The 26,121-nt window shown below is 46.9% G+C and overlaps 4 gene segments (V, D, J or C); all 4 read right to left on the reverse strand.

Annotated features, from left to right (window-relative positions):
• Positions 1-26,121, reverse strand: part of LOC135886886 (immunoglobulin heavy constant gamma 2-like) — a 131,428-nt gene that overhangs the window by 100,014 nt on the left and 5,293 nt on the right.
• Positions 1-26,121, reverse strand: part of LOC135886769 (immunoglobulin epsilon heavy chain-like) — a 199,510-nt gene that overhangs the window by 52,369 nt on the left and 121,020 nt on the right.
• LOC135886763 (Ig heavy chain C region, secreted form-like) overlaps positions 1-26,121 on the reverse strand; it is a 48,219-nt gene that overhangs the window by 18,937 nt on the left and 3,161 nt on the right.
• Positions 4,362-25,928, reverse strand: LOC135886774 (Ig mu chain C region membrane-bound form-like). The segment is given in 7 exon segments: positions 4,362-4,766; positions 6,901-7,025; positions 11,641-11,973; positions 12,425-12,748; positions 13,672-13,989; positions 14,851-15,165; positions 25,885-25,928. Coding segments are annotated over 7 exon segments (1,443 nt in total).

The raw sequence follows: 26,121 nt of genomic DNA on the forward strand, positions 1-26,121 counted from the left end.
CTGCCTCTCCGGGACACTGACAGGTCCAGGGGACATTCACTGAGAGTGAAATATTCACTCCCAGGTGGTTTTCCCAGCTTTACAGTACTTTGGGGGTTGCAGTCCTTATTTCTGGATTGTGGTGAACTCTCCATGACTCGGCGTCTTTAAAGCCAACTTCGGCCTCTCTTTCTAACTGCTCTGCTCGACCAGAAGGTGGGGGCTTGGGCCAGGAATCACCGGGGGACATGCCGATCATAGTGATCCCTTCTTGTGCCCTGAAACTCCACCAATCGATGAGTTCTAAACGCGTCAAATTGCAGTGGACATTCCACCACCAGTCATGGTGCGAGGAACCACCCAACTACTTCTCACCACCTTCACAGGAGCAAGGATTAGAAGAGACCCTTTGTATAATGAAGACAAACTGCCAGGAGATGTTAATAGAAAGAAAAGGTGGCTACAGGGGAGAGAAGATAGCTGTCTACAAGTATATTCATCCTCTCTCTCTCTCTCTCTCTCTCTCTCTCTCTCAAATCTACACAAGACTCTCCCCTGTATCTGGATACCCTGTAAATACATTCAGAATATCATCCTCCCTTCCAAGCCCAGTATTTTTACCATTCCCGCCAGACCCCTTATTGCAAGCTCCTGCGATGTTTGGAAGAAGTCAGGGAGTGATTAGTCAGGAGAGTCAATGAGAAGTTGAACTGATGCTGATGTCAATGAAGCTGTGACAATTTACAGGTTCTGCCCTTCGGTGTCCATTGAAGTAATAGGAATTGGTACTTCACCTCCCCTGCCCGGTGGCCTGGGCAACTTTGGTACACCGGCCTTCCACCACAGCTGCTTATTCCAGTACATCCACCTCCCCAAACCTCAGACATTTCTTGAACCAAAGCAGATCATCATGAACCTTCTCAAATGCTCACTGAACTTATTCGTTTCCGACTCTGCAGCAACATGTCTCGACTTTGAGTACTTCTCTGGCAGCCGTTACCATTGTACCTGGGCACCTCACAAACTTCAATATCTTTATCCTCTCACATGCCCCATTGAGGTAGGAGGAATATCATCATCTCCACTTACAGATGGGGAACTGAGGCATAGGTAGGCTAAGTGACGTGCCCAAGGTCACGCAGGAAATGTTGGAATTGAATCCAAGTCACTAACCATTGGATCACCCTTCCATACCAGGGCTTTCCCTGCACATCTTGTTTCTGTGAGCTGTCCCCGGCCTATTTGTGCAAAAAAGTTAAACATATTTCTGGAGAAGAATCTGAACACTAATATAAAATAATCGTTTTTCTGCCTCTCACTCATTATAGTCTCCCAGCTCTGTTACCTACCAGCAGACCCATCGGACCATTAAAATACGTGCATCTCAGCTGTGTCTCACCTGGTGGAATCCAAACACGAGTAAATCTCTACTGAGTGGGGTGACTGTATCCAGTTGCACCAAAGAGCTGGTCTTACCTTGCAAAGGCAGATTTGTACGTCACATCCATCTCTTTTAATTGTGCTTCATCACTGGCACACCCACGTGATAATTATAGCAGTCTCCATTTTCTTGCTATTGAGCAGAGTTGAAATTGCAACCTGGATTCATTGGCCAATGGCTAAACCTGTCCATGAGGGGACTGGCCAATGGCTAAGCCTGTTAGTCAGAAGACAGGAGAATATCGCTCCTCAATCTTTCTTGCTTCTGTTGTTCAAGTTAAGGTGAGTTATTCACCTTCTGGGGTGAATTGATCTGGAAAAATAACAATATAAGAACCATTCCCCTTGAATCCCAACCAGGGACTGCTATAAGGTGCTTGGAAACAATTTCATGGCTGCCCTTGTACTTCTGAAATCCAGAGGAGAACAGAATGGGAATTGCTTGGCATGTTTGGTCAGGAGATCCAGAACTCTCTTCAGGGAGAAAGACTTGAGAAAACAAGAAAACATTTGGAGAAGCATCCACATTTTTCTTGGGCAGGGTGTTGTTGCGATAATTGGGCCTACAAAGTTATCCTAATTGTGCGCTTAACTGTAAAAAGTGAGTGTATGTTCGTAAGAGGTCACAATAACCTATAACAACAAATGTTGATGGGAAAAGGCATCAAAGGGAGACAGACTGAATTAATCCAAGCAAAAAGACCCATTGATGTAACTCAAGGACTGTGTTAAAATCATGCTTGGTAAACAAGAACAGTGTGAGACAAAAATCAATGAACCAAAATGGGTGTGTTGGGAATTAGGCCTAATTGGCAGACAATATAATGAGGGGCTGGGCCAGGGATCAGCAACCTTTGGCACGCGGGCCAGGCCCGTTTGTTTACCTGCCGCGTCGGCAGGTTCGGCTGACCGCAGCTCCCACTGGCCGCGGTTCACCGGTCCAGGCCAATGGAGGTGGCAGGAAGCAGCGGCCAGCACATCCCTCGGCCTGCGTCGCTTCCCTCCGCCCCCATTGGCCTGGGATGGTGAACCGCAGCCAGTGGGAGCCGTGATCGGCCAAACCTGTGGACGTGGCAGATAAACAAACCAGCCCGGCCCGCGTACCAAAGGTTGCCGATCCCTGGGCTGGGCTATTCTGCCTAACACTTTCTTTTGGAGTCCGTAACCCTAATCCTGAGAGATGTCCTGACCAGACCGGACCAGAGAGAGGGACCCAGCTGATACCACCACCTCCAGCGGTTCCGGCTGAATTCCAAACACTACCTGGGATGTGAGACTTTGTCTCCCCCCGCCCCCACAATGAGTCCATTTCCTTTTCTACCTTATTTCTTTTCTCTCTCGCTTTCTCCTTCTGTCTGATAAAAGTCTGGCTTAGCCGGCCAAGACTGCACATTCTGCAACACTGTCATCTGCCGGTGACCAGAGCGGGGCCAAACAAAAGCAAGGCCCTAAACACCCTGATGCTGGTACGCGTTTGCCATATCTCGGAGTGGCTGGTAAGACCGGATGCTATGCCTGTGTTTCGCCAAGTGAAAGTCAACATCAGAGACAGAAGCTGCATTTTCTATCTTTGCTGGTCATTTCCCTCCTCGTTTTATGTGTGTTTGCTTTGTCTTCTAGGAAACAGGATCAGATTTTAACAACAACAACAACAGCAACAGCGACAGCCCCAGCCCATCTCAACTAACTTCTCTTTTTCCCGAAAGGACAGTTGTTACCATCTTTGATACCATCTAAAAAGACCATCAAACAAGGGCTTTTTCCCTCCTAAAATCTCTGTCTGGCTGAAGGGGAAGGGAACCAGGGATGCTGTTAAAATGAAAGCTGTATTTAACACGTTACATTTCACAGGCTTTACCTGGTTTTCTTCTTTTCTGTATTTTTAACAAAAGATTAAAAGGGTTTTTAATGGTGTATTTACCATGGTGCTAAGCAAGCTGAGATCTCTGCATACCAAACCCCGAACCTTGTTTAATCTTGGCCCGTGACTGGGTTTATCACCTCTGAGACTGAATGATGCAAAAGATCAGACCAGAGAAAGATATTGTGGTGTTGGCATCAGCTAAGAACCTGAGATAGGTTCTTATCTTATCTTATCCTGCAATGTCAACCCAACATACCGCGTCATATGCTAGTGTTAATACAGTATTTTAAACCACAGTTGCAGAACTCTGTAGTGCTTTTGAAAGTATAATTTCCTGTAATCACATTGTAATTTTAATTTTGCCCGTTTAATGTGACAACAGTTTTACAAGTATTTACCAACTGCTTTGATGTTGTTCATCTCTCTTCTAGTATTATTATACTTAGCGGACCAAATGGAGATAAGACCCAAATGTGCTGGGTGCAGATATATGGTCTGGAAAACATGCCTTACGCAGAGAGACTTAGAGAGTTCAGTCTATTTAGTGGACCCTTAGAGAAAGTTCAGAGGCAACTGGATCTCAATCTGTAAGTACCTGTGCTGGGTGAAGAGCTCTGATCGTAAAGGACTCTTTAATCCAGCAGACAAAGGTGTATCAAGATCCAGGGGTGGTAAAAATTCAAATGAGAAATAAAAGGCAACTCTTTAGCAGTGAGAGGAATTAATCATTGGAACTGCTTCCCACTGGAGGTGATGGATTCTCCTTCACTTAGAGTCTTTAAATCAAGACTGGATGTCTCTTCCTAAAGGTGGATTCCAGTCCAACTACAAGGTATTGGGCACATAAGGTTTTTTAAAATAGTAGAGTAGAATAATTTCGTCCACTGCATGAATTACTGGGTGAAGTTCTCTGGGCTGTGCTATGTAAGAGGTCAGGTTAAATAACCTACTGGTCCCTTCTGGCTTTAAACTTTCTGAGCCGTAAGGGCAAAGAAAACAATTATTTGTTACTGTGAAATGCTTACACGTAATAGTGAGTACCAAGTAGCAATAAGGATCCACAAGAAAGCTCTTGATATGTCAACATAATAAATCTCTTTATTTCAACATGAAAACTATGTACAGGGTGAGAAGTACAAACGCCTGGGGAAATGACAAGTTGTGCAATTTGATTACATATATCCATTAACGTGCAACTTCTTATGCCAGCAGAGATTGCATTTTGCATAAAGCAGAGATTACCAGGACAGAAAGAAATAAAAAACTGGCCAAACGTGCATTAAAAATGGAGATGAAAGAGCATAAACAATAGACAGAAAGTCCAGTTACATTCAGATGATGTCTGAGAACATTCCACAGGCAGGTGAACACAACAATTAAGCAGGTGACCGAGTGGAGCAAAGTTTGGAACTGTTCTTCAGGAAAATCGCATTCCGTGGGCTCCTTTGGTCAGAATGATCTTGGGCTGTTGGGTTTATTTCACCTGAAATGGTAAAATTACCATTATGTAGGACACAAATCTCATTCATTGAATTCCAAAGTCTGCTAGCCTATTCATGTTGAGTAATTACTTATTTTTCTTGCCATCCCATTAATTTCATCACAGTGCCGTTCTATTCTATTTTATCCTACTCTATTCTGTTCCGGTTCTTATACTACTCAGCCTGAGTAAGGAGGTCCAGAATCTGGTCCTAGGACACTTGCAAGAAGAAGATGACAGAAAAACAGAAGTTGAGTTTTTTTCTAGGTGGCTAAGGGATCTGGATACACAGTTCCAAGTCTAAATGCCCTTAGGCAGATTTGAAAATCTCAGGTGGATGTTTTAAGGCCAGTTTTTCATCTAGGCCTCCAAATTTCCACCTCTGCACAAACTCCTGAATTTGCGCATGTCAGGTGGGACTTGACCTTGCATACTGAGTTGTTGGACAAAGGTTTTCTTTCAAAATTCCACTTGGGCACCTTTGAACATCCTATTTCTAACTTCTGGAGATCTAGGATCCCATCAGTTGCCTGGATGCCCAATATATCAATTTATATGTCACCTGTACTATTATTAATGATTTATGTTATGGTAGCATTAAAAGGCCTCAACTGAGATCAGGACCCCATTATGCGGGGCACTGTACAAACATATAATAAGAGCCATCTCTGCCCTGAAGATCCTACAGTCTAAATAGACAGGACAGACACCAGATGGAGAGGAAAGAGTAGCAGAGAGTGGATATAATAATAAAATATATGGAGATATACCTATCTCATAGAACTGGAAGGGACCTTGAAAGGTCACTGAGTCCAGCCCACTGCCTTCACTAGCAGGACCAAGTACTGATTTTGCCCCAGAACCCTAAATGGCCCCCTCAAGGATTGAACTCACAACACTGGGTTTAGCAAGCCAATGCTCAAACCACTGAGCTATCCCTCTCCCAAATATGACTTGCCCAAGGTCAAAATAGACCCAAGGATTCTACGGTTCTAGCCCAGTGACCAAAGGCCAGATTTTTAAAGGGATTTAGGCACCAAAATGTCTTTGAAAATCTGGCCCCAAGCCACTACGCCGTGCTGCCTTCCTAGCCTAGTTGTGGTATCTAAGCACTTCACAAAGATTAGGTTGGACTGGATATTTAAGTGGATACCAAAAATATGCAGAGTTATAGTCACGTGGATAATAATTTTGAGAGGATATTAAACCACATGGTTCTAGGTTTAAGTTAGTCTCTAACTATTAGAGATCAGGATGAGAGCTCCTCGAGCGACAGAGTCCTGGTCTTCTTTATCAAGGACAAGACCTTCCTTCTTGGCTTTGAAGGGAGCTGCAAATTTGCAACTGATAAGATGAACATGGGTGTTGGCACAAGTGCCATCTATTCACACTATTTGCTTATATGTGCTTGCACTAAGCAACAGATGCCAATTTAAAGGTCAATTTTTTATTCCACTGACTTTAGGCTCCCTTGAAAAGACCAGCCTTGGCCAAAACCAACCACCTCTGTCTCTCTCTAGCCTCAGTTACATGGTGGTGCATCTGGAGTTTGGCTTTGACAGTGTTTAGCAAAGAAGTCAGCTGGCCCCATGTTTAGGACACTGGGTTGGATTCAAGAGTCCTGTCCATGCCAAAGACTCTCTGTGAGCTTTTGAGGAAGTCACTTCATTGCTCAGTTCTCCATCTGTAAATTGGGGGCAACAATTTTGCCTTCTCTAGTAATAGACGGCAAGCTCTTTGGGGCAAGGGCTGTGGCATCCCATGTGTGCATGCAGTGCCTATCACAATGAGGCTACAGGGACATAAATAAGAACAACAGTTGACGGTGTTGTCATAGAGGCTAGAATTTTGGACCCCTCTCTTCGCTTTGCCTGCCTGCTGGATTCTCCACCAATTGCAACCAACCTCCTCTCTAATCTACTATTGTGATCTCATTTGGGTCCAATCGGCATACCTAGTGCATCTGCCAGGCTGGGAGTTTGGCACCTAACTCCCATTAAAAAACAATAGGAATTGGGTGTCTAACTCCCTTAGGCTCCAACCCCAATTTCCAAGCATGTTCCCCTTGATGCATCACAGTCTAGACTAGGGCATTCTCCTCTCCTCCCCCTCCTGCAGCAACAAATCCCCTCTTTACCTTGATCAGTGTCACTGTGGTGCTGTAGAAAAGACTCAGAAGGAAGAGGATGATAAAAGTGGAGGCTGTTGTCCAGAGGTTGTAGAAGTCTTCCTCTTCGGCATCCACGAACCCATCTAGATAAACTTTGGACAACACACACATACACAGGGTCAGGACCAATTGGGTGGCATCAACTGGTGGAATCTCTGAGTACTGCTATGGGGAGCATGTTGGGAGGGCAATTGGGTTAGCTGGAGTTTCCAGTAGGTAGGTTGGAGGTGTCGGCATCAGGGGAGGTCAAGCCATTTCTGTTCCCTCCCAGAGCAAGTTATCAGCCAGGTTCAATGGAGGGCTTTCCCCTCCCTGTGGAAGACGTAGAGTTGGATTTTCAGCTGGTGTAAATTGCTTTTGTTCCATTGTAGGCAGTGGAGATACAGCCAGTTTACACCAGCTGGGGACCTGGCCCATTGACTCCACTTGGGTAACTCCTGATCTGATTCAATTGGAGTTGGGAGGTTGGACTTGGCAGCTCAACAGCCTAATCCAATGAAGAAACTCCATGGTCCCAAGGGTGAAGAAATAGACTAAGGGTAGGATTTCCTACATTGCTCAGGGTCTTTTGAAAATCTCTCCCCATGCTTTTAAGAGGGTGTTTCTGAAGTGCCTTTAATGGCTAATATTTTAAGAAGTAGAGGGTTTTGTTTGCACTGAATTCATGGGTGAGAAATTGGAGTTGGGGAATGGATAGACAGACCAACAGCAGATGAGTGTGTATGGCGATAGACAGAAATACTTAAGACTGGGCTTTTCAAAACAACCTGAAGGATTTGGACGCCAATTTCCTGGGAATCTTTTATTTTTAATTGGGAATTGGGCATCCAAGCCCCTTTGGTGTCTTTGGAAATCTTTGGCTAAATTGTTCCATAAAAAATATGGAATTGAAGCAATGAAGGGTGGAGGAGAGAGACAGAAGAGGATATTGGTGGACCTACATGTCTATAGGCATGCTGTCCTCTGACCACAGAATGTTACGTATGAATATAGTTCTGCCTATAAATTGCTCAGGACCTGCACCCTGCAGGCACGACTCTGGGTGTTCTTGGTTGCAAACTGAAAATGGATGATGTTAATTTCTATGCAGAGGAGGGACTATTAAGAGGGACTCAAATGCTTCATAGTCCTTGCGCTAGTCGCCCCTTCACCAGCATGGTCATTATTCCGGCCAACACTTCTACTTTAAAGGCTGTATGCTAGTACTGCAAGGGGAGCATATGGGAGAATGAGCAACAGCGAAGAGGAATAGTTGGTGGTAGTGACTGAAGAAGACCAAGTCATGAAGGTTTTTGATTCCTGAACTGAGAACCATGGAAAGTAACGATGAATAGACTTCAAAAGTTTTGATGATTCAGATCAAAAGCTTCTCTGAAACTCTTGGGTGAGTGGGAAATCTCAGATTTCCGCTCTTTCCTGCTATAGAAACTGGATAAGGGGGAAAGGACAATGGAATCTTGAATGACCATGGATGGTAAAGATCTGGTTTTACGTTTCATGCCAAAGAAGGGACTTGTGTGAATGTAAGTTGTATCCAAGATGCGGTGAAGTGTCTTACTGACGCTTCTGCATGGGTAGTTGTGGGACAATTCTTTTGAAAAGATTCTGCTGAGCCCAGAGTTGGGGGTGGGGGAAATGAAGCTTTATTGCAAAGTGAGTTTTCTGAAAAGGTTGGATTTTCATCTGTGACAGATGCTGTTGGGTTCATGGCACTTTTTATTTGAGATGGTCAGAATTTATTTTTTTAATCAATGGAAAAATTTTAATTTGTTTAGATTGAAAACTGAAATGTTTCATGCAAAAATGGAACAATTTCAATTTGGAAATGGCACCACGGTGCCTCATGGGAATTGTAGTTCAGGAGTCTTATTCGTCCATCCTCTTCTAAAGCCCAGGCTCCTTGGTCAGACCACATCTCCCAGGATGCACCACAGTCTTGCCTTTTCTCAAGGAGAGGCAGTGCATCACAGGAGAAGCGTGCTTACAGTGCATTATGGGCCATGAAATCCAGCTGGGGGCCTGGCCCAGAGAGGAGAATGGGAGCACCCAAACTACAACTCCCATGAGGCACCAAAGAAGCATTTCAGAGTTGAAATATTCTGGATTTAGAACCTTCCATTTTTGACAAAAAAATAAATCAAAGTTTGCCATGGAAAGCAGAAACTGTTTGAAAAATATCATTTGACCTGAAGCCCTAAATTTCCATCTAAAGCAATTTAGACTGATTTTTTTTCAACCATCCCTACTTTTTAAATTTGTATTGATAGGAAGTAGATAATTAAGACACCCAACAAGAACTCTTTGTCGCCAGCAGAGAGAACTTCCTTGGGTAAGGCCTTCAGTTCATGTGAGCCTGGCAGGTTTGGCTTCCTTCCTTCCTTCCTTCTGCAGTACTTTTCTATCTAGCCTTCCTTCCCTAGTGTGTATCTATTTATCTACCTATCCATTAACCCATTGCAGAATCTGTCTCCATACACACCCCACTAGTCACCTATCTAAATTCTTCTATAATGCGATGATGGTACCTATCGCATTAAGAACTGGTCTGACACTCACTGCGTAACAGGAAATATTTTGGGTCACTACTAATCCAGGGTGGGATTGGAACCAGATCACGAAGGAGGAAAAGACCTCATAGCTCATACCCCGATCCTCTTGATCTAGCAAATGTGTGGCTGGATTAAAGCTGGTGCCCATGAAAGGGGAAAGGCCCCATATCCCATTTCCTGCAGCCCTGAGCCAGCCAGACCCCTGCCTCCCGGGGACTGAATCAGAGCTGGCACCCCCTAGAGGGAAATGCCCTATATGCCATTCTCTGACACTCCTGAACCAGCTAATCCCTCTGAAGTGGGGTTGGATCAGAGCCAGTACCCCAGAGCCTGAAGGCCCCATATGCCTTTCCTTAGCACCTTTATTCTCTCTTTTACTAAATAATCTTGTGTTTTGAGATTAATAAGAATATTGTAGGCAGTATCTGCAAATCCTTCCCTGGATGCCAGTCTCATGACGCTGCCCTGCATTGGGTTGTTAACTTGTGTGAGCAGGGTATTTTCCCCCAACTTGGTGGCTGATCAGGGCCAGCTTTGAGAGTGGTTGTTTTTTATTGGTGATCTGGGTTCCTGTCCTATTAAGAAGTAGACTGAGGCCCCAGTGTACAAAAGGCAGTAGGTGGGGGACATGATGCCCGGCTGGCAAACCGGTGGAACACTTTGGAGTCATGAGGCGATAGATGCTGTGAATCGTACAGGTCTCAATGGTGAATAAAATGATTACTGGGTATGTGCAATGCTCCTTAGGTTCATCACGAACAGAGGCAATGCCCCAAAGTATGGAATCATTGCCACATATGCACAAAGTCTTTACAAAGTAACTTGAAGGGAAAGGTCTATCAGGCATGGATAAACAAACGCTGATTGTTACATCAGAATGGCCATACTGGGTCAGACCAACGGTCCAGCTAGCCCAGTATCCTGTCTTCCAACAGTAAATTGTGCAGGTATTTGTGCACATCAGCAAAACACCTCAAAGAGAGATCCCAGTGGGCATGGAAGAATATTGTGATATATTCAACATCATTGCCGTTATGTGTTTTTATGTCCCTGATCTTTTATTTTCTTGGGAGACCAGACATTCAAGAGAAACCATGAGCCAGAAGAACCTTTAGGTGCCAAGATTACCCTGTGGGTTGACCATGAGTGCATCGAATGCCACAAGAACCATATGTGAGACCTGAATACTTCTTGTGAGCCTATGTGTTGGACTGTGAGTGTAATGAATGACACCAGAGATTGCGTGAGAGACTGAGTATTTCTTGTCACCTTGTGTGATAATCATGAAAGAATTGGATACCAGAGACTGTGCCTGATTCTCAATTACACCACTTTGGCACCGCAAAGTTACCTTAAAGTGGGCAGAAAGAACCCCCTGAGAGCATTTCCTGAGCAAAGGGTCCCCCAGGCAGATGGAGAATTGGTGTAAGGGTTCTGCAGAAGTACTAGTCCAGTCCAGTGTGGCTGGTGCTCACTGCTATCAGATGTGTCTATTGTCTGCTTCCCAGGGCCTATAGGAAAGCAGTGAGTATGTTAGAGCAGCCCCAAGGGTGCTCTGAGACCAGGAGAATGCAGGAAACAGAAAGGGAGTTTAAAGCTACTTTGGCCCCCACACTCTTCCAAAGTCAATGAGAATCAGCAGGAATTAAGTAACTGAGAATCAAGCTAATTGTATTCAGGGGCATGAGAGGGAGGTGGAAAAGCTGAGATTAGCAAGGAGAAGGTTGTGAGAGGAAGCGAGGACTGGAGAAAGACAGAAAGAAAGAGATATGAGAACCATGACTGCAATGCAAACACGAGTGCCCAGTTCCCATTTCATATGGGCAATGAACTCTTGGAAACCCCTTCCCCATCTCTGAGGACACATCACATGGTATTTTCCCCAGAAAAAGGACTTAAATAGTTTCCATTTTTTCCCCAAAATTGACTTTATTTCTAACATTTTTTTAAAATATGCAGCCAACGATTTTCCATTCCAGAAACACCATTATTTTACACACACATAGGAGGGGGCATGTGACCTCTCCCCTTCCAAACAGCAGTCGGAGGAGTGAGAGGCACAATGAGGGATTGGACAGCAGGGGAGGGCACGACGGTTAGTAGCAGGTATTGGCGGTATCGGACAGCACCAGGGAGACATTGACCAAGGTTGGTTTACCGGTGGACTTGTCCACGGTCCTCTGGGTCACCTGCAGGGGCAGCTTCTCATGTCCGACTAAGCAGGTGTAGGTGTTGCCGGCGTTCCACTCCTGCTCATTGATGTTCAGCATGCTGTAGGCGAAGTACAGCAGCGGCTGGCTGGACTCCAGGATGGGCTCGGTGTTGATGTACTTGGAGGCGTTCAGCTCCTCGCCGTTGCTCAGCCACTTGATGAAGAGGTCAGGGGGGTTGAAACCTTTCACCAGGCAGGTGACGGTGGCAGCTTCGCGGAGGGCCAGCTGCTCGGAGGGAGGAGGGAAGATGTAGACGGACGGAGCGTGGCTGTTGGTTACTGTACAAAGAGAGAGAGTTGGAGAAAGCAATGAACAAGTGACCTCGCTGGACCAAGGGGTCCTTGGACTCACAGCTCCTGGCCCTATGCAATGGACATGGGTTTCTCTGCCATGGTGGGTTGCATAGACCACTGGCTGCCCTTAGGTGGGAATCCTTGAGGGTTACATGGCCTGAGAGGTGGTGGGGGTGAGTTATTAACTAGAGATACAGACCAAGGGTGGGAATTTCTAAAGTCACCCTAAGGAATTGGATGTCGGACTCCTACTAATTTCTAATGGGAGCTGGAGCCCTTAGGTAGCATTGCAAAGCTCAGCCTAAAACTGCTAGAGGAAGGGGAATTCTTTTCCCTTCTGATGGGTATTTCAACTCCCTCCCCATGAAATATCTGGTCCCTGGTCAGTAATGACCAGCTGTGAGCACAACCAAGCTGACGGAAGAGGGTCACCTACCAGGCTGTTTGGTCAAAGTCTTTTTAAGGGGGAAGATGAGCTCTGGATGAGTGACTTTGCAGGTGTACTCGTCTCCTCTCTCCCACTCATCCGCGCACACGGAGGTTGTGGCATCCACGCTGAAACGGCCGTTGCTCTGCACCTTGCGTTCTCCGACGCTGGTCTTCAGCTCCTTGTCATCCTCTCTCGTCCAGATCACGTTGAGCCCCTCCGTGGATTGCATGTTAATGACCCTGCAGGTCAGTATGGCCGATTTGCGGATATAAATATCAGCAAAATTAGGCGGGATTAGCAGGGCGCCGATCTCAGGAGGGGAACAGTCACCTTGTGGGAGGCAAAGAGAGATGGGTGAGAATTCTCATTTGACTACAGGGGCTGTGTAATTTTTAAAATAATTGTGTTGTTCTTAGTGTCTAGAAGATGGTCCTACCCAGAACACAAGGGCATCAACTCAGTGAGTCAGAAGCTTCCCTTAATTTTAATGTTTGGCGGGGAGGAGGGAGTTTTAATGTGCATGAGGAATTCCTCACTTCCTGCCGCAAAGCGCTCTGCAACTTTGCTGTGAGCCTGTTAAACAGCCCCTGCACCCCACCCCAGAGGTGGCTGTATCTCATTGTTGGACGATGGATCCCTGTATAAACAGCTGCCTCATCCCCTGTGGCTGCATCTCAGCACTAAAGGACAGATCCCTGTATTCATTGTAGAGGGCTCATCCTATGCCCAGTTGCCCCATTGCTTAATTCATTTCAATTCTTCTTGTGCCAGGTCCAGTTGGCTAATTTATACAGGCTGTTTTTTGGTTTGGTACAACATAGAAGAGTTTGAAAGCAATAATCTATTGATCTATCTACGGTGTATACATATAGCTCCTATTACCACAGCAACTGAGCACCTCACAACATCCCAGTGAGAGGGAAATGCTTTTATCCTGATTGTACTGACGGGGAACTGAGGCCCAGCGGCACTAAGACATGCCCCTAACCACAGTCTCTCATGGGGATCTACGCTGTTCAGAATAATCAAGGATTTTAGGGGTGCACTAGGGGAGAGTTAAGGTCAGAGTTTTCAGAAGGGCTCAGTGGGAGAGGAGCTGTTTTGAAAACCTGGCCCCAAACATGGGTTATGAGCATGTGAAAAAAATCTCACCCACTTAGCACTGGGGTTACATGGACACCCCCTGAGCAGAGCTGGGGGAGGGGTCATGGTCATTTCAGAGAGGGATGGAACCCCTGAAGGTCATGACTTACTTCCACACTCGAAAGACTTGCTAATGTTCCTTATGTCACTGAAATTCTTGCTCTCCACCTTGCAGCTGTACACACGGTCAGTATCCCAATCTTTCTCCAAGACAGTCAGCTCGCTGAGGAGGGTGTAACCATTAGGGCCACTGGAAACAGGGCCAACAGTGTGGATTCCAGAGCTGATCTCTACCCCATCCTTCAGCCACTTCAGGGTAACGGCCTGGCTGCATAGGTTCTTAACGCTGCAGATGATGGTGGAGGTTTTATTGGGCTCTAGGAATTGGTCTCTGGCTGGGGGGCGGATGGTCATACTGGATTCACCAGCTGTTAACATGCAAGACAAAAGCAAGGGGGTGGGGACGACAGAATTATCACATGTGAACGCAGCACCCAGAATGAATGTGCAAAGCTGACAATGTGTGTATGGAGGCTGCAGGGCCCATGTCTCTTTCTTTACATCTGATGGGCTCTGCTATCAGCCAGTAAATGGCCTGCAACCCAAACCACCTTCCACTACAGCACAGTGCTCAGACTGGAAAGGGGGGTCCCCTTCATAAGCTCCACCTACAATCACAAGCTGCACCCCCACAGACCCCAAGCATGGAGTTTCTGGTAGAATGGCCAGCCACGAAGGAGCTAACATGTTGCCATTTAAGTGGTCAACATTAAACACCAGAACTGAGAAGAGAACTCAAGAGTCCTTGCTCCCATGTCCTGATCTGACCTACTAGACCCTGCTCCCCTCCCAGAGCTGGGATAGAACCCAGGTGTTCTGGCTCACAGTCCCTCCCTACTCTCACCCACTAGACCCTGCTCCCCTCCCAGAGCTGGGATAGAACCCAGGTGTTCTGGCTCACAGTCCCTCCCTACGCTCACCCACTAGACCCTGTTCCCATCCCAGAGCTGGGATAGAACCCAGGTGTTCTGGCTCACAGTCCCTCCCTACTCTCACCCACTAGACCATGTTCCCCTCCCAGAGCTGGGGATGGAACCCAGGAGTCCTGTCCCTAAGGAGCATAGGGATCTACTCTTTCTTATGTGTATATCTATTAGTGTTTTTCTGATGAGCCTCTCCCCAGAGTATCTAGATACTATAGCCCAAAGGCCTGCAATTATCCAGTGACTCCAGGCTGGGTAGTAAGTTATTGTGTATATTGTCCAGAAGAAGAGAATGAAACTACTTACAACAGGGAGGAGTTGGAGGTACTTTGATTGTCCCTTTCCCAGTAGGGTATGTGGCTGTGCAATAGAAAATCTCATGCGATTTGGAGGCAGGGACTGATAGCTGAGTGGTGGTAATATAGGTCCCAGCTCTATTCAGGATTGGGGTGAATTTCTTGATGCCATTGGCGATGCTCTCGTTTTTGTTATCACTCCAGGCGAAATCGATTGTTTCCGGAAGGAAGTCCTTAGCCAAGCAGCCCAGTGCGATAGGATCTTGGCTCGTGTCGGTCCCGCAGGAAGGGTAGAGCGGGAAAAGAGACGGGGCAGCTGGGGACGCTGAGGATCAAAACAATGAAAGGATGGGCATGGGTGGGAGAAGGGCAGAGAAGAGACATTAAAGCACCACCATGGGGCATGTAGGGAGTTGCTCAACATGAGAAAGAGAATTGCTGCTTGGTTAGGGGGAGAAAAAAGCAAGTGTTATCCCACATTCAGATATACATCGCCCTGGGATGAGTCACTTGGAAAGGACAACTCCTGGGGGTGAAGTCCCCACGTTGAAGGTCCTAGCTTCTATTGTGTGCACGTATAACACCTGATGCACTTGAACATTCATAGACTCCAAAGCCAGAAGGGACCATTGTGGTCATCTAGTTTCACATGGGCCAGAGAACTGCCCCACAATAATTCCCAGAGCAGATCTTTCAGAAGAACATCCAAGCTTGATTTAAAGTTGTCATATATGGCCCCAGGTCCATACTGTATACAGACCTGTGGCCCATCACTCTATATACACAGACATAGAACCCAGCCCCCTTGTATATATGGCACAGCTCCCCCTTGTATACAGACATAGGACCCCAAGTTCCTTATATATATATGGCCCAGTCCTCTTGTATACTTGCACGTGGCCCCAGTTCCTCTTATGCATATATGGCCCAGTCCTCGTGTGTGTATGGCCCCAGTTCCCTTGACATGCCTCAATCCCCCTTTGCTTGTGAGGAGACTCCAAGGCCTCTCCAGCCCTGCAGGAATGTAGTGAGGTCCAACACCAACTTCTCCCCCTCAATCAATGGACGGTTCCCAACAGCCATACACTGAATGTCTGCGATCAGTTGTCCATTTGTGGTTGAGTCCCCATTTCCTGAATTTGTCACTCAACACCAGCCGAGCCCTAATCAGCGACGTCATTATGCTGCCAACCCAGCCAGTGCAAACATCTGTCCCCACCACTTTCCCATGGTGCACCACCGCTGAAAAAGTGGCATCTTTCTGCACTGCCCAAAGGGTCAACCTGGCTGAAAGCCACCTCCCCATATGAATAGCACCGGGCACAGCGCAGAACTGAGGCATGAGCCAGGCTACCCCATGGAAAGAGCTAAAGATTTGCTGCCCCGTGCTTGCTTTAAAATGTGCAGTAACAGATGGTCAGCGCAGCACATTTGGGCGGTACAAATTCCCACCGAGTCCCAGTTGCTTCCAAGAGCCTTTGGAGAACCTGAGCTCTTTGGAGAAACACAAACATATGAGTATGTCCTCTACGCTAAGCAATGTCTCTGCAGAGCTTTCCTTGCTTCTTTCCTTCCCTTTCCATCGTGCTATTTCCCCCCATCCCCCACCAGTTTTCCTCCACCCTTGTTCTTCTCACAAAGCAGAAAGCTTGGCCAGTTTACACCACCTGGGAATCTGGCCCCACTGATTCGAATGCAGGGACACCTTGTTTACACCAACTGTGGACGTGGTCCAGAAAATCAATCATTTCTTGCCTCCTTCACCTTCCTTCTATCACCAAATGCTGGCAAATCCAGAACAAAAGCTCAGATTGGAGAAGACCAAGATCTGGCCAAATTCTGAACCAAACCAGACCCCAGACTTCTTATAAGGGGAGACTTATATCGGTATGACAAGGGGGCCACAGGTAACAAGGGACCCCCTAGATATGTCCAAAATCAGCCTGCTACAAAGCCCAGGAATGGGTTGAAGGAGGGATGCTCTGTCCCAGCCCCAGATGGGACAGATCTCACTGGGAGAGTTGGTGCCACCTAGGACGTGAACGGATCGTGTCCTGCCAGGGCCTGGCCCAGAATTACTGAGAACCAGAGAAGGCCAAAGCCTTCAGACTAAGCCCCACAAAGACAGAGGGTTATACAGAGCAAAACCGTACCTTGCAACCTTAACACCAGCATGGGCTACGACAGCTGGTACCGCGAGAGATCCTCGGACCCAGCCAGTGCTGATACAGACCCAGCTAGGGGGCAATTAGCACTGCAGGGGACTGTACCACGCTCACCCAGCCCGGTGCTAATACAGACCCAGCTAGGGGGGATCCGGTACCACCAGGGACTGGGACCTGCTCACCCAGCCGAGTGCTGATACAGATCCAGCTAGGGGGGATCTGGTACCACCAGGGATCTGGACTCTGCTCACCCAGCCCAGTGCTGACACAGACCCAGCTAGGGGGGATCCGGTACCACCGGGGACCGGGACCTGCTCACCCAGCCCAGTGCTGATACAGACCCAGCTAGGGGGGATCCGGTACAACCGGGGACCAGGACCTGCTCACACAGCCGAGTGCTGATACAGACCCAGCTAGGGGGGATTTGGTACCACCGGGGACTGGGACCTGCTCACCCAGCCCGGTGCTGATACAGATCCAGCTACAGGGGATCTGGTACCACCGGGGACCGGGACCTGCTCACCCAGCCGAGTGCTGATACAGACCCAGCTAGGGGGGATCCGGTACCACTGGGTACCGGGACCTGCTCACCCAGCCCAGTGCTGATACAGACCCAGCTAGGGGGGATCTGGTACCACCAGGGACCAGGACCTGCTCACCCAGCCGAGTGCTGATACAGAGCCAGCTAGGGGGGATCCTGTACCAGGGGGGACCAGGACCCTGCTCACCCAGCCCAGTGCTGATACAGACCGAGGTATGGGGATCCGGTACCACCGGGGACCGGGACCTGCTCACCCAGCCCGGTGCTGACACAGACCCAGCTAGGGGGATCCGGTACCACCAGGGAACAAGACCTGCTCACCCAGCCTGGTGCTGATACAGACCCAGCTAGGGGGGATCCGGTAGCAAGGGGGACCAGGACCCTGCTCACCCAGCCCGGTGCTGATACAGACCCAGCTGGGGGGATCTGGTACCACTGGGGACCGGGACCTGCTCACCCAGCCCGGTGCTGATACAGACCCAGCTGGGGGGATCTGGTACCACTGGGGACCGGACCCTGCTCACCCAGCCCGGTGCTGATATAGACCCAGCTAGGGGGGATCCGGTACCACCGGGGACCGGGACCCTGCTCACCCAGCCCGGTGCTGACACAGACCCAGCTAGGGGGGATCCGGTACCACCGGGGACCAGGACCTGCTCTCCCAGCCCGGTGCTGATACAGACCCAGCAAGGGGGGATCCTGTACCAGGGGGGACCAGGACCCTGCTCACCCAGTCCGGTGCTGATACAGACCCAGGTAGGGGGATCCGGTACCACCGGGGACCGGGACCCTGCTCATTTAGCCCAGTGCTGATACAGAGCCAGCTAGGGGGATCCAGTACCACCGGGGACCAGGACCCTGCTCACCCAGCCTGGTGCTGATACAGACCCAGCTAGGGGGGGATCCGGTACCACCGGGGACCAGGACCTGCTCACCCAGCCCGGTGCTGATACAGACCCAGCTAGGGGGGGATCCGGTACCACCGGGGACCAGGACCTGCTCACCCAGCCCGGTGCTGATACAGACCCAGCTAGGGGGGATCCGGTACCACCGGGGACCAGGACCTGCTCACCCAGCCGGGTGCTGATACAGACCCAGCTAGGGGAGATCCAGTACCATCTGGGACCAGGACCTGCTCACCCAGCCCAGTGCTGATACAGACCCAGCTAGGGGGGATCTGGTACCACCAGGGACCGGGACCTGCTCACCCAGGCTGGTGCTGATACAGACCCAGCTGGGGGGATCCGGTACCAGGGGGGACCAGGACCCTGCTCACTTAACGCAGTGCTGATACAGACCCAGCTAGGGGGATCCGGTACCACCGGGGACCAGGACCTGCTCACCCAGCCCGGTGCTGATACAGACCCAGCTAGGGGGGATCCGGTACCACCGGGGACCAGGACCCTGCTCACCCAGCCCGGTGCTGATACAGACCCAGCTAGGGGGGATCCGGTACCACCGGGGACCGGGACCTGCTCACCCAGCCCGGTGCTGATACAGACCCAGCTAGGGGGGAACCGGTACCACCGGGGACCAGGACCTGCTCACCCAGCCTGGTGCTGATACAGACCCAGCTAGGGGGAATCCAGTACCATCCAGGACCAGGACCTGCTCACGCAGCCCGGTGCTGATACAGACCCAGCTAGGGGGGATCCAGTACCATCCGGGACCAGGACCTGCTCAACCAGCCTGGTGCTGATACAGACCCAGCTAGGGGGGATCCAGTACCATCCGGGACCGGGACCTGCTCACCCAGCCCGATGCTGATACAGACCCAGCTAGGGGGGACCCGGTACCAGGGGGGACCAGGACCCTCCTCACCCAGCCCAGTGCTGATACAGACCCAGCTAGGGGGGATCCGGTACCACTGGGAACCAGGATCCTGCTCACCCAGCCCTGTGCTGATACAGACCCAGCTGGGGGATCCGGTACCACCGGGGACCGGGACCCTGCTCACCCAGCCCGGTGCTGATATAGACCCAGCTAGGGGGGATCCGGTACCACCGGGGACCAGGACCCTCCTCACCCAGCCCAGTGCTGATACAGACCCAGCTAGGGGGGATCCGGTGCCACCAGGGACCGGGACCCTGCTCACCCAGCCTGGTGCTGACATAGACCCAGCTAGGGGGGATCCGGTACCACTGGGGACCAGGACCTGCTCACCCAGCCCGGTGCTGATACAGACCCAGCTAGGGGGGGATCCGGTACCACCGGGGACCAGGACCTGCTCACCCAGCCCGGTGCTGATACAGACCCAGCTAGGGGGGATCCGGTACCACCGGGGACCAGGACCTGCTCACCCAGCCGGGTACTGATACAGACCCAGCTAGGGGAGATCCAGTACCATCTGGGACCAGGACCTGCTCACCCAGCCCAGTGCTGATACAGACCCAGCTAGGGGGGATCTGGTACCACCAGGGACCGGGACCTGCTCACCCAGGCTGGTGCTGATACAGACCCAGCTGGGGGGATCCGGTACCAGGGGGGACCAGGACCCTGCTCACTTAACGCAGTGCTGATACAGACCCAGCTAGGGGGATCCGGTACCACCGGGGACCAGGACCTGCTCACCCAGCCCGGTGCTGATACAGACCCAGCTAGGGGGGATCCGGTACCACCGGGGACCAGGACCCTGCTCACCCAGCCCGGTGCTGATACAGACCCAGCTAGGGGGGATCCGGTACCACCGGGGACCGGGACCTGCTCACCCAGCCCGGTGCTGATACAGACCCAGCTAGGGGGGAACCGGTACCACCGGGGACCAGGACCTGCTCACCCAGCCTGGTGCTGATACAGACCCAGCTAGGGGGAATCCAGTACCATCCAGGACCAGGACCTGCTCACGCAGCCCGGTGCTGATACAGACCCAGCTAGGGGGGATCCAGTACCATCCGGGACCAGGACCTGCTCAACCAGCCTGGTGCTGATACAGACCCAGCTAGGGGGGATCCAGTACCATCCGGGACCGGGACCTGCTCACCCAGCCCGATGCTGATACAGACCCAGCTAGGGGGGACCCGGTACCAGGGGGGACCAGGACTCTCCTCACCCAGCCCAGTGCTGATACAGACCCAGCTAGGGGGGATCCGGTACCACTGGGAACCAGGATCCTGCTCACCCAGCCCTGTGCTGATACAGACCCAGCTGGGGGATCCGGTACCACCGGGGACCGGGACCCTGCTCACCCAGCCCGGTGCTGATATAGACCCAGCTAGGGGGGATCCGGTACCACCGGGGACCAGGACCCTCCTCACCCAGCCCAGTGCTGATACAGACCCAGCTTGGGGGGATCCGGTGCCACCAGGGACCGGGACCCTGCTCACCCAGCCTGGTGCTGACATAGACCCAGCTAGGGGGGATCCGGTACCACTGGGGACCGGGACCTGCTCACCCAGCCCGGGGGTGATACAGACTGAGCTAGGGGGGATCCGGTACCGCCGGGGACCAGGACCTGCTCACCCAGCCCGGTGCTGATACAGACCCAGCTAGGGGAGATCTGGTACCACCAGGGACCAGGACCTGCTCACCCAGCCCGGTGCTGATACAGACCCAGCTAGGGGGGATCTGGTACCACCAGGAACCGGGACCCTGCTCACCCAGCCCGGTGCTGATACAGACCCAGCTGGGGGGATCCGGTACCAGGGGGGACCAGGACTCCGCTCACCTAGCCCGGTGCTGATAGAGGCCCAACACTAGAGAGCCATACCGGGGGACCATTCCGACCTCAATCTATCAGGAACCTTCTATTTAGTCAATTATTCCATTAAATTGTGAATTTAAAAAATCTATTAGTTAAATAAGAAATCTTTCTCATTAATCACGTATTTCCATTGTACCAGGTGGCTAAGAAATTTTCCATTAATAGGGTTACTTAGTATTTAGAATATCCGGCTAATCTATGAATCACTCCAGAAGCGAATTTGTAATTAAATTTAGGGATAAATTCTCTAAACTTTACACTGTGCTAAAACCGGTCAATGAGAGGGAAGAAAAGCATTTAAAGTGGAGGCAGGCTCATTCATTTCATTTAAATTCCCAATAATCTGCCTTTTTTCACTCTCAAGAAAAAGCAAATTACTCCCCAAATTAAAGTGCAAACTGCATTTCTAATTTCATCCAAGTCAACAGCTCTAGCTCCCTCTTTTTCCTCAAGGAAATGAGTCTGAAATCCCTACCGATTGCCAAAATAATTGAAAATAAACCCTGACTCTTTCAAATCAGATCAGTTCACAATTCTCTCCCTCTGATTTTACGCCACCACAGAATGAGAAACACAAAGACATTTACTTGAAAAATAAACTCAAATAAACATTGATGGTAACTTCAGCTAAATTCAGAATGACCCTTCTCATTTTTGCACACAAGTATTATAAATAATCATTCACAGAGAAAATCCACTGCTGAGCTATATAGCACTAAAAATTAACATTAACTGTCAGACTCTTATTAAAGAAATCAATAGTAATTTCTAAAATATACTATTAATAATTCAATAAACTAAGTGTATTACTAAAAAATCAATATTAGTTCCCAAATCATATTAATAAATCAAAATTCAAAAATGATGTATAAATAATTATTAACTGTCAGTTTCTTATTAATGAACAATATTTTCTTTTGATCGCTATATAAGTATTAACTGACAAACTGTATATTAATAAAGTTATATCTACAGTCACCCTGAAATTATTTCTAACAAAGTATTCATAAATATTCATCTATAGATGTGGAGGATATAATTGTTTTTCAAAGTAAATCTAAAGTTATTTTCTAAATTGTTTGAATACAAATAAATGAGATTTTAAGGCAAGTCTTAGTGGGGAAATAAAAAGACTTTTGCATCAATTTAACATCATTAGATAAAGATAAATATTCAAAAAGATAATTAGGTTTCTTACCAACTGAGTCCCTGTTGAGATGGCATATTATGTCTTTCTTGATATTCCATTTCCAGTGATAGATTAATTAATTGCCTCGTAGATATTTTTTCTTAAATATCTCTTGTCTTCCAAGTAATTTTTATGTCTTGCTAAAAATATCTCAAATGGAAGTGCATGGCTGATAATATTCTCTTTAAAATTGAATTGGGGTTCAAATATTTTCATGAAACACAAAGTTATTAAAAAATTCTCAATTAAAAACATTTTCCTTGCCATAACTTGTATATGATTTAATATCACATAAAGTTTTGATTTGGAAAATGACAAAATTTCTGCCACTGAACATCATTTAAAGCAAATGCAGGTTTATTTTCTTTCAGCTATGGGTCTTTGATATCAAATTTAAAATCAAATAATTTATTAAATGTTTGTTGATGGTTTTTGGTTTCTACCCACGAAAAATTCAATTGGATTAAAGTTTTTTAATGAATCTAATTAATTCTATGAATAAAAATACAGTTAGGCTATTTTTATTTATTTAAGATTCAACTTTAGATTAAAGTTTTTGATCAATCTAATTACTTTTATTTCATTCAAATGTATAGATAAATCTGATACTATTGGTTAAAATTAGACTGCATTAAAGTGTGTACATTTATCTAATTGCATCATTTATAAATCTGGATAAATAGTAATATCTATTTTTCAACTTCACATGCTCACAAATTCCTACCAACATTTCCCTCAGGTTTCCTGCTAGAAAACTTTAAATAACTAAACGACCAAACTACTACACTGATTGTGAAACCATTAATCTTGTTTCAGCCGGGGTGGGGTGGGGGGGGCATAGACCCCTTGATTTCTCTTCCAGCCCTACATTTCTATGATTTTATTCTTCTTCCTGTTCATTATAAGATTGACTAGGAAATCACAAATAAATTACTCTCTGAAAAGGAAGATTAACTAAGAAATTGCTAATCTATTTTTCCCCTTTAATAAAAGATCATCTGGGAAAGTAGAATGAAATTATTGTTGTTTAACACAAAGCAGTAGATTTGTGAATAATAATAATCAATCGAAGTCATTTGCTAGGAGATCTAGCCAGTATTTTCAAGTGAAAACAACAATAGCTTAATTTAGCCCAACACTTTTATCAACATGTTGATCTCTGCCACCTGCTAAGAATTTATTTTCATACCCAACAGATGTGACTTTGTTGTTTGAAACCTTCTGGCCTATCATGCAAAACTGACTCCAAGGGGGTGATGTTTTTGAAACCAGAACAGTTATTTATGGAACCATTGGTCTAAAAATAAACGGAACTGAAAAACGAACCTCTGCCAGCTGGAGGCTAAACTACCCATCGCCCCTATAGGCCAGAATCGGCCATTTTGGTTCTACACTCAAAGGAACACTTTTATTTTATTTTATTAATTATTGTGAATTCAGATTTGGAGACACACTGAGTAGCACTTTAATCCAGCAGTGGTCTTGCTGATTTGAACATGACTGCTCCAGGAGTAAAGTACTACTTAATGGGAGTGAGAGTGTCAAAAATCTCTTTCTTTTTTTTAAAAGTATTAATAATTGTTAGCATCCATTTTATAATGGACTAAGGCTGAATTAGACATGAAAGGCATTGGAAGTTCCACATCTAACCCCTTAAACCTCTTTGACAATCCCAGTTTGATCTAAAGTGCATTGAAAGCCCCCAGGTCCGTATAGAGAATAATTACTTGGTTTGCACCATCAGGGAAAAATAGATATTTTGTTAGATTAAACTTTAAAATGAAGCATGTAATCAAAGTTATGGGGGAGATTTTCCAGGGCGAATATGACAGTCAGGCAACTAATCTTCCCCATAACATTTATTAGCTTAATAATTATCAAAAAAAGCTTTCTAATAATTTCCCCCATGGTAACAAAACATGAAACATTTGTCTCTGTCTTTTAAAATGCTTACTGAATTCTATTAGAGTTGTCAATTAGACAAATAGGTACAATTTTCAAAAGCAACTAAGTGATCTATAAACCTAAACCCAATTTTCAACAGCGACTTAGGCATTTAAGAGTTTAAATCTTAATGAAAGTCATTATTTAGTTTTAACTATTGCTAAGTATTTTTCATCTGATCCTTAAATTTCAATTGAGTGAAATTTCCCTCCTAATCTTATTGCTTCTGAGCATTTATCTTTTCCAACAGCAATAACGTGAAAAAAACATAAATAACCCTGGCCTATGGACCAATAAATGAATATTAACAGAGATATCAATTTGGCAATTATTTTTAAACTCAGTCCTATCATGCTAAAAAGTTTAAATCAGATTTGAAGTCTGTAATGCCAGAAGGTTGGGTCGGGGATGGCAAAATTTAAAGTTTTTACGTGGGTCATTGTGAGGATGGTAATTTATCCTCAGAAATGTAAGATAAATAGATAGATATGAAACACAAGGAGCTCGCATAGACAGATAGACTATATAAATTGATAGATACATTAGATAGATAGCAAAAATAGAGTGAGAGATTAGAGACAGAGATTGAATAGACAGATTGTATAGACAGATTAGATAAAATTAGATATATAGCAAGAAAGATAGATAATGAGAAAGAGAGATAGGGGTGTATAGGAATAGAGAGAGGTTTGATTTACGTTCGGCAGTCATAAGAATACCCCCAAACTCATTTGGACTTTGGGAGACCACACACTGCAGAATGGGGCCCTTTTCACACAGAGAACCTCCTTCCCTCACTATTAGACATACGCGCAATAATAATATTGATTTACCTGAAGTAACGGTGACCTGGGTTCCTTGTCCCCAGTCGAAGAAAGCATAGTTATCACCCTAATCAACCGCTTTGGGGAGTCTGCACAAATACCCTATCTATGCAACGAGTCACTATTTTTACTATGTATTTGGTGGGCTTAGAAGATCTAAAATACCTTTAAAATTTATCCTAGAAATACCTGATCATGTTTAAATTCAAGTTAAACATTAAAAGGTGCCATTAAAACTGATATTATTTATCTAATTGGCATTTAATTAAGACGACAGTTAAATACCCTAGCACGGAAATATTTTTATTTTAGAAGGGCAGATATTTTACTGCCTTTCCTCATTATTATGCACAGAGAAAATCCTTATTTATTTATTCATTCATGTCTTTATTTGGATTAATAAAGTCAACTATCAATTAATTGATGTATTAAAATAGCAATCTGGCAATGAGTTAAAAACCCTGTCAATCAATCAATAGCCCGTCCTATTTTTTTTGTCATTTATGACTAAAAGAATAGAATAAGAAGTTGACTGAGATAATTAAATATAAACAGGACAAGACCCGAGACCATACCCTAGAAGAGATAATCCTGCATTATCCAGAGGAACTAGATTATCTTCCCATTTATGCCCTTCTAAACACTTACAAATTTAGAAAATGTAGGGTTAAAATCTTTTACCTGATGTTACGGTGACCATGGTACCTTGCCCCCAGTAATCGAAGATGTTATCACAATGACATATCTATTGGACAATGGTTCACAAGAACCTACATGCCCGATCCTTTTCTTTAGAATTTTTTTCAATATAAAGCGAACAGGGGAGAGTTTTATTGCCCTGCCATGATAAGGAACTAGGGCCAGATCCCCAAGTGGTGTAAATCAGCAAAGCTCTATTGAAGTCAGTAGACTATAGAG

This window comes from Emys orbicularis, chromosome 12 (genome assembly GCF_028017835.1).
Source record: "Emys orbicularis isolate rEmyOrb1 chromosome 12, rEmyOrb1.hap1, whole genome shotgun sequence".
Lineage (NCBI taxonomy): Eukaryota > Metazoa > Chordata > Testudines > Emydidae > Emys > Emys orbicularis.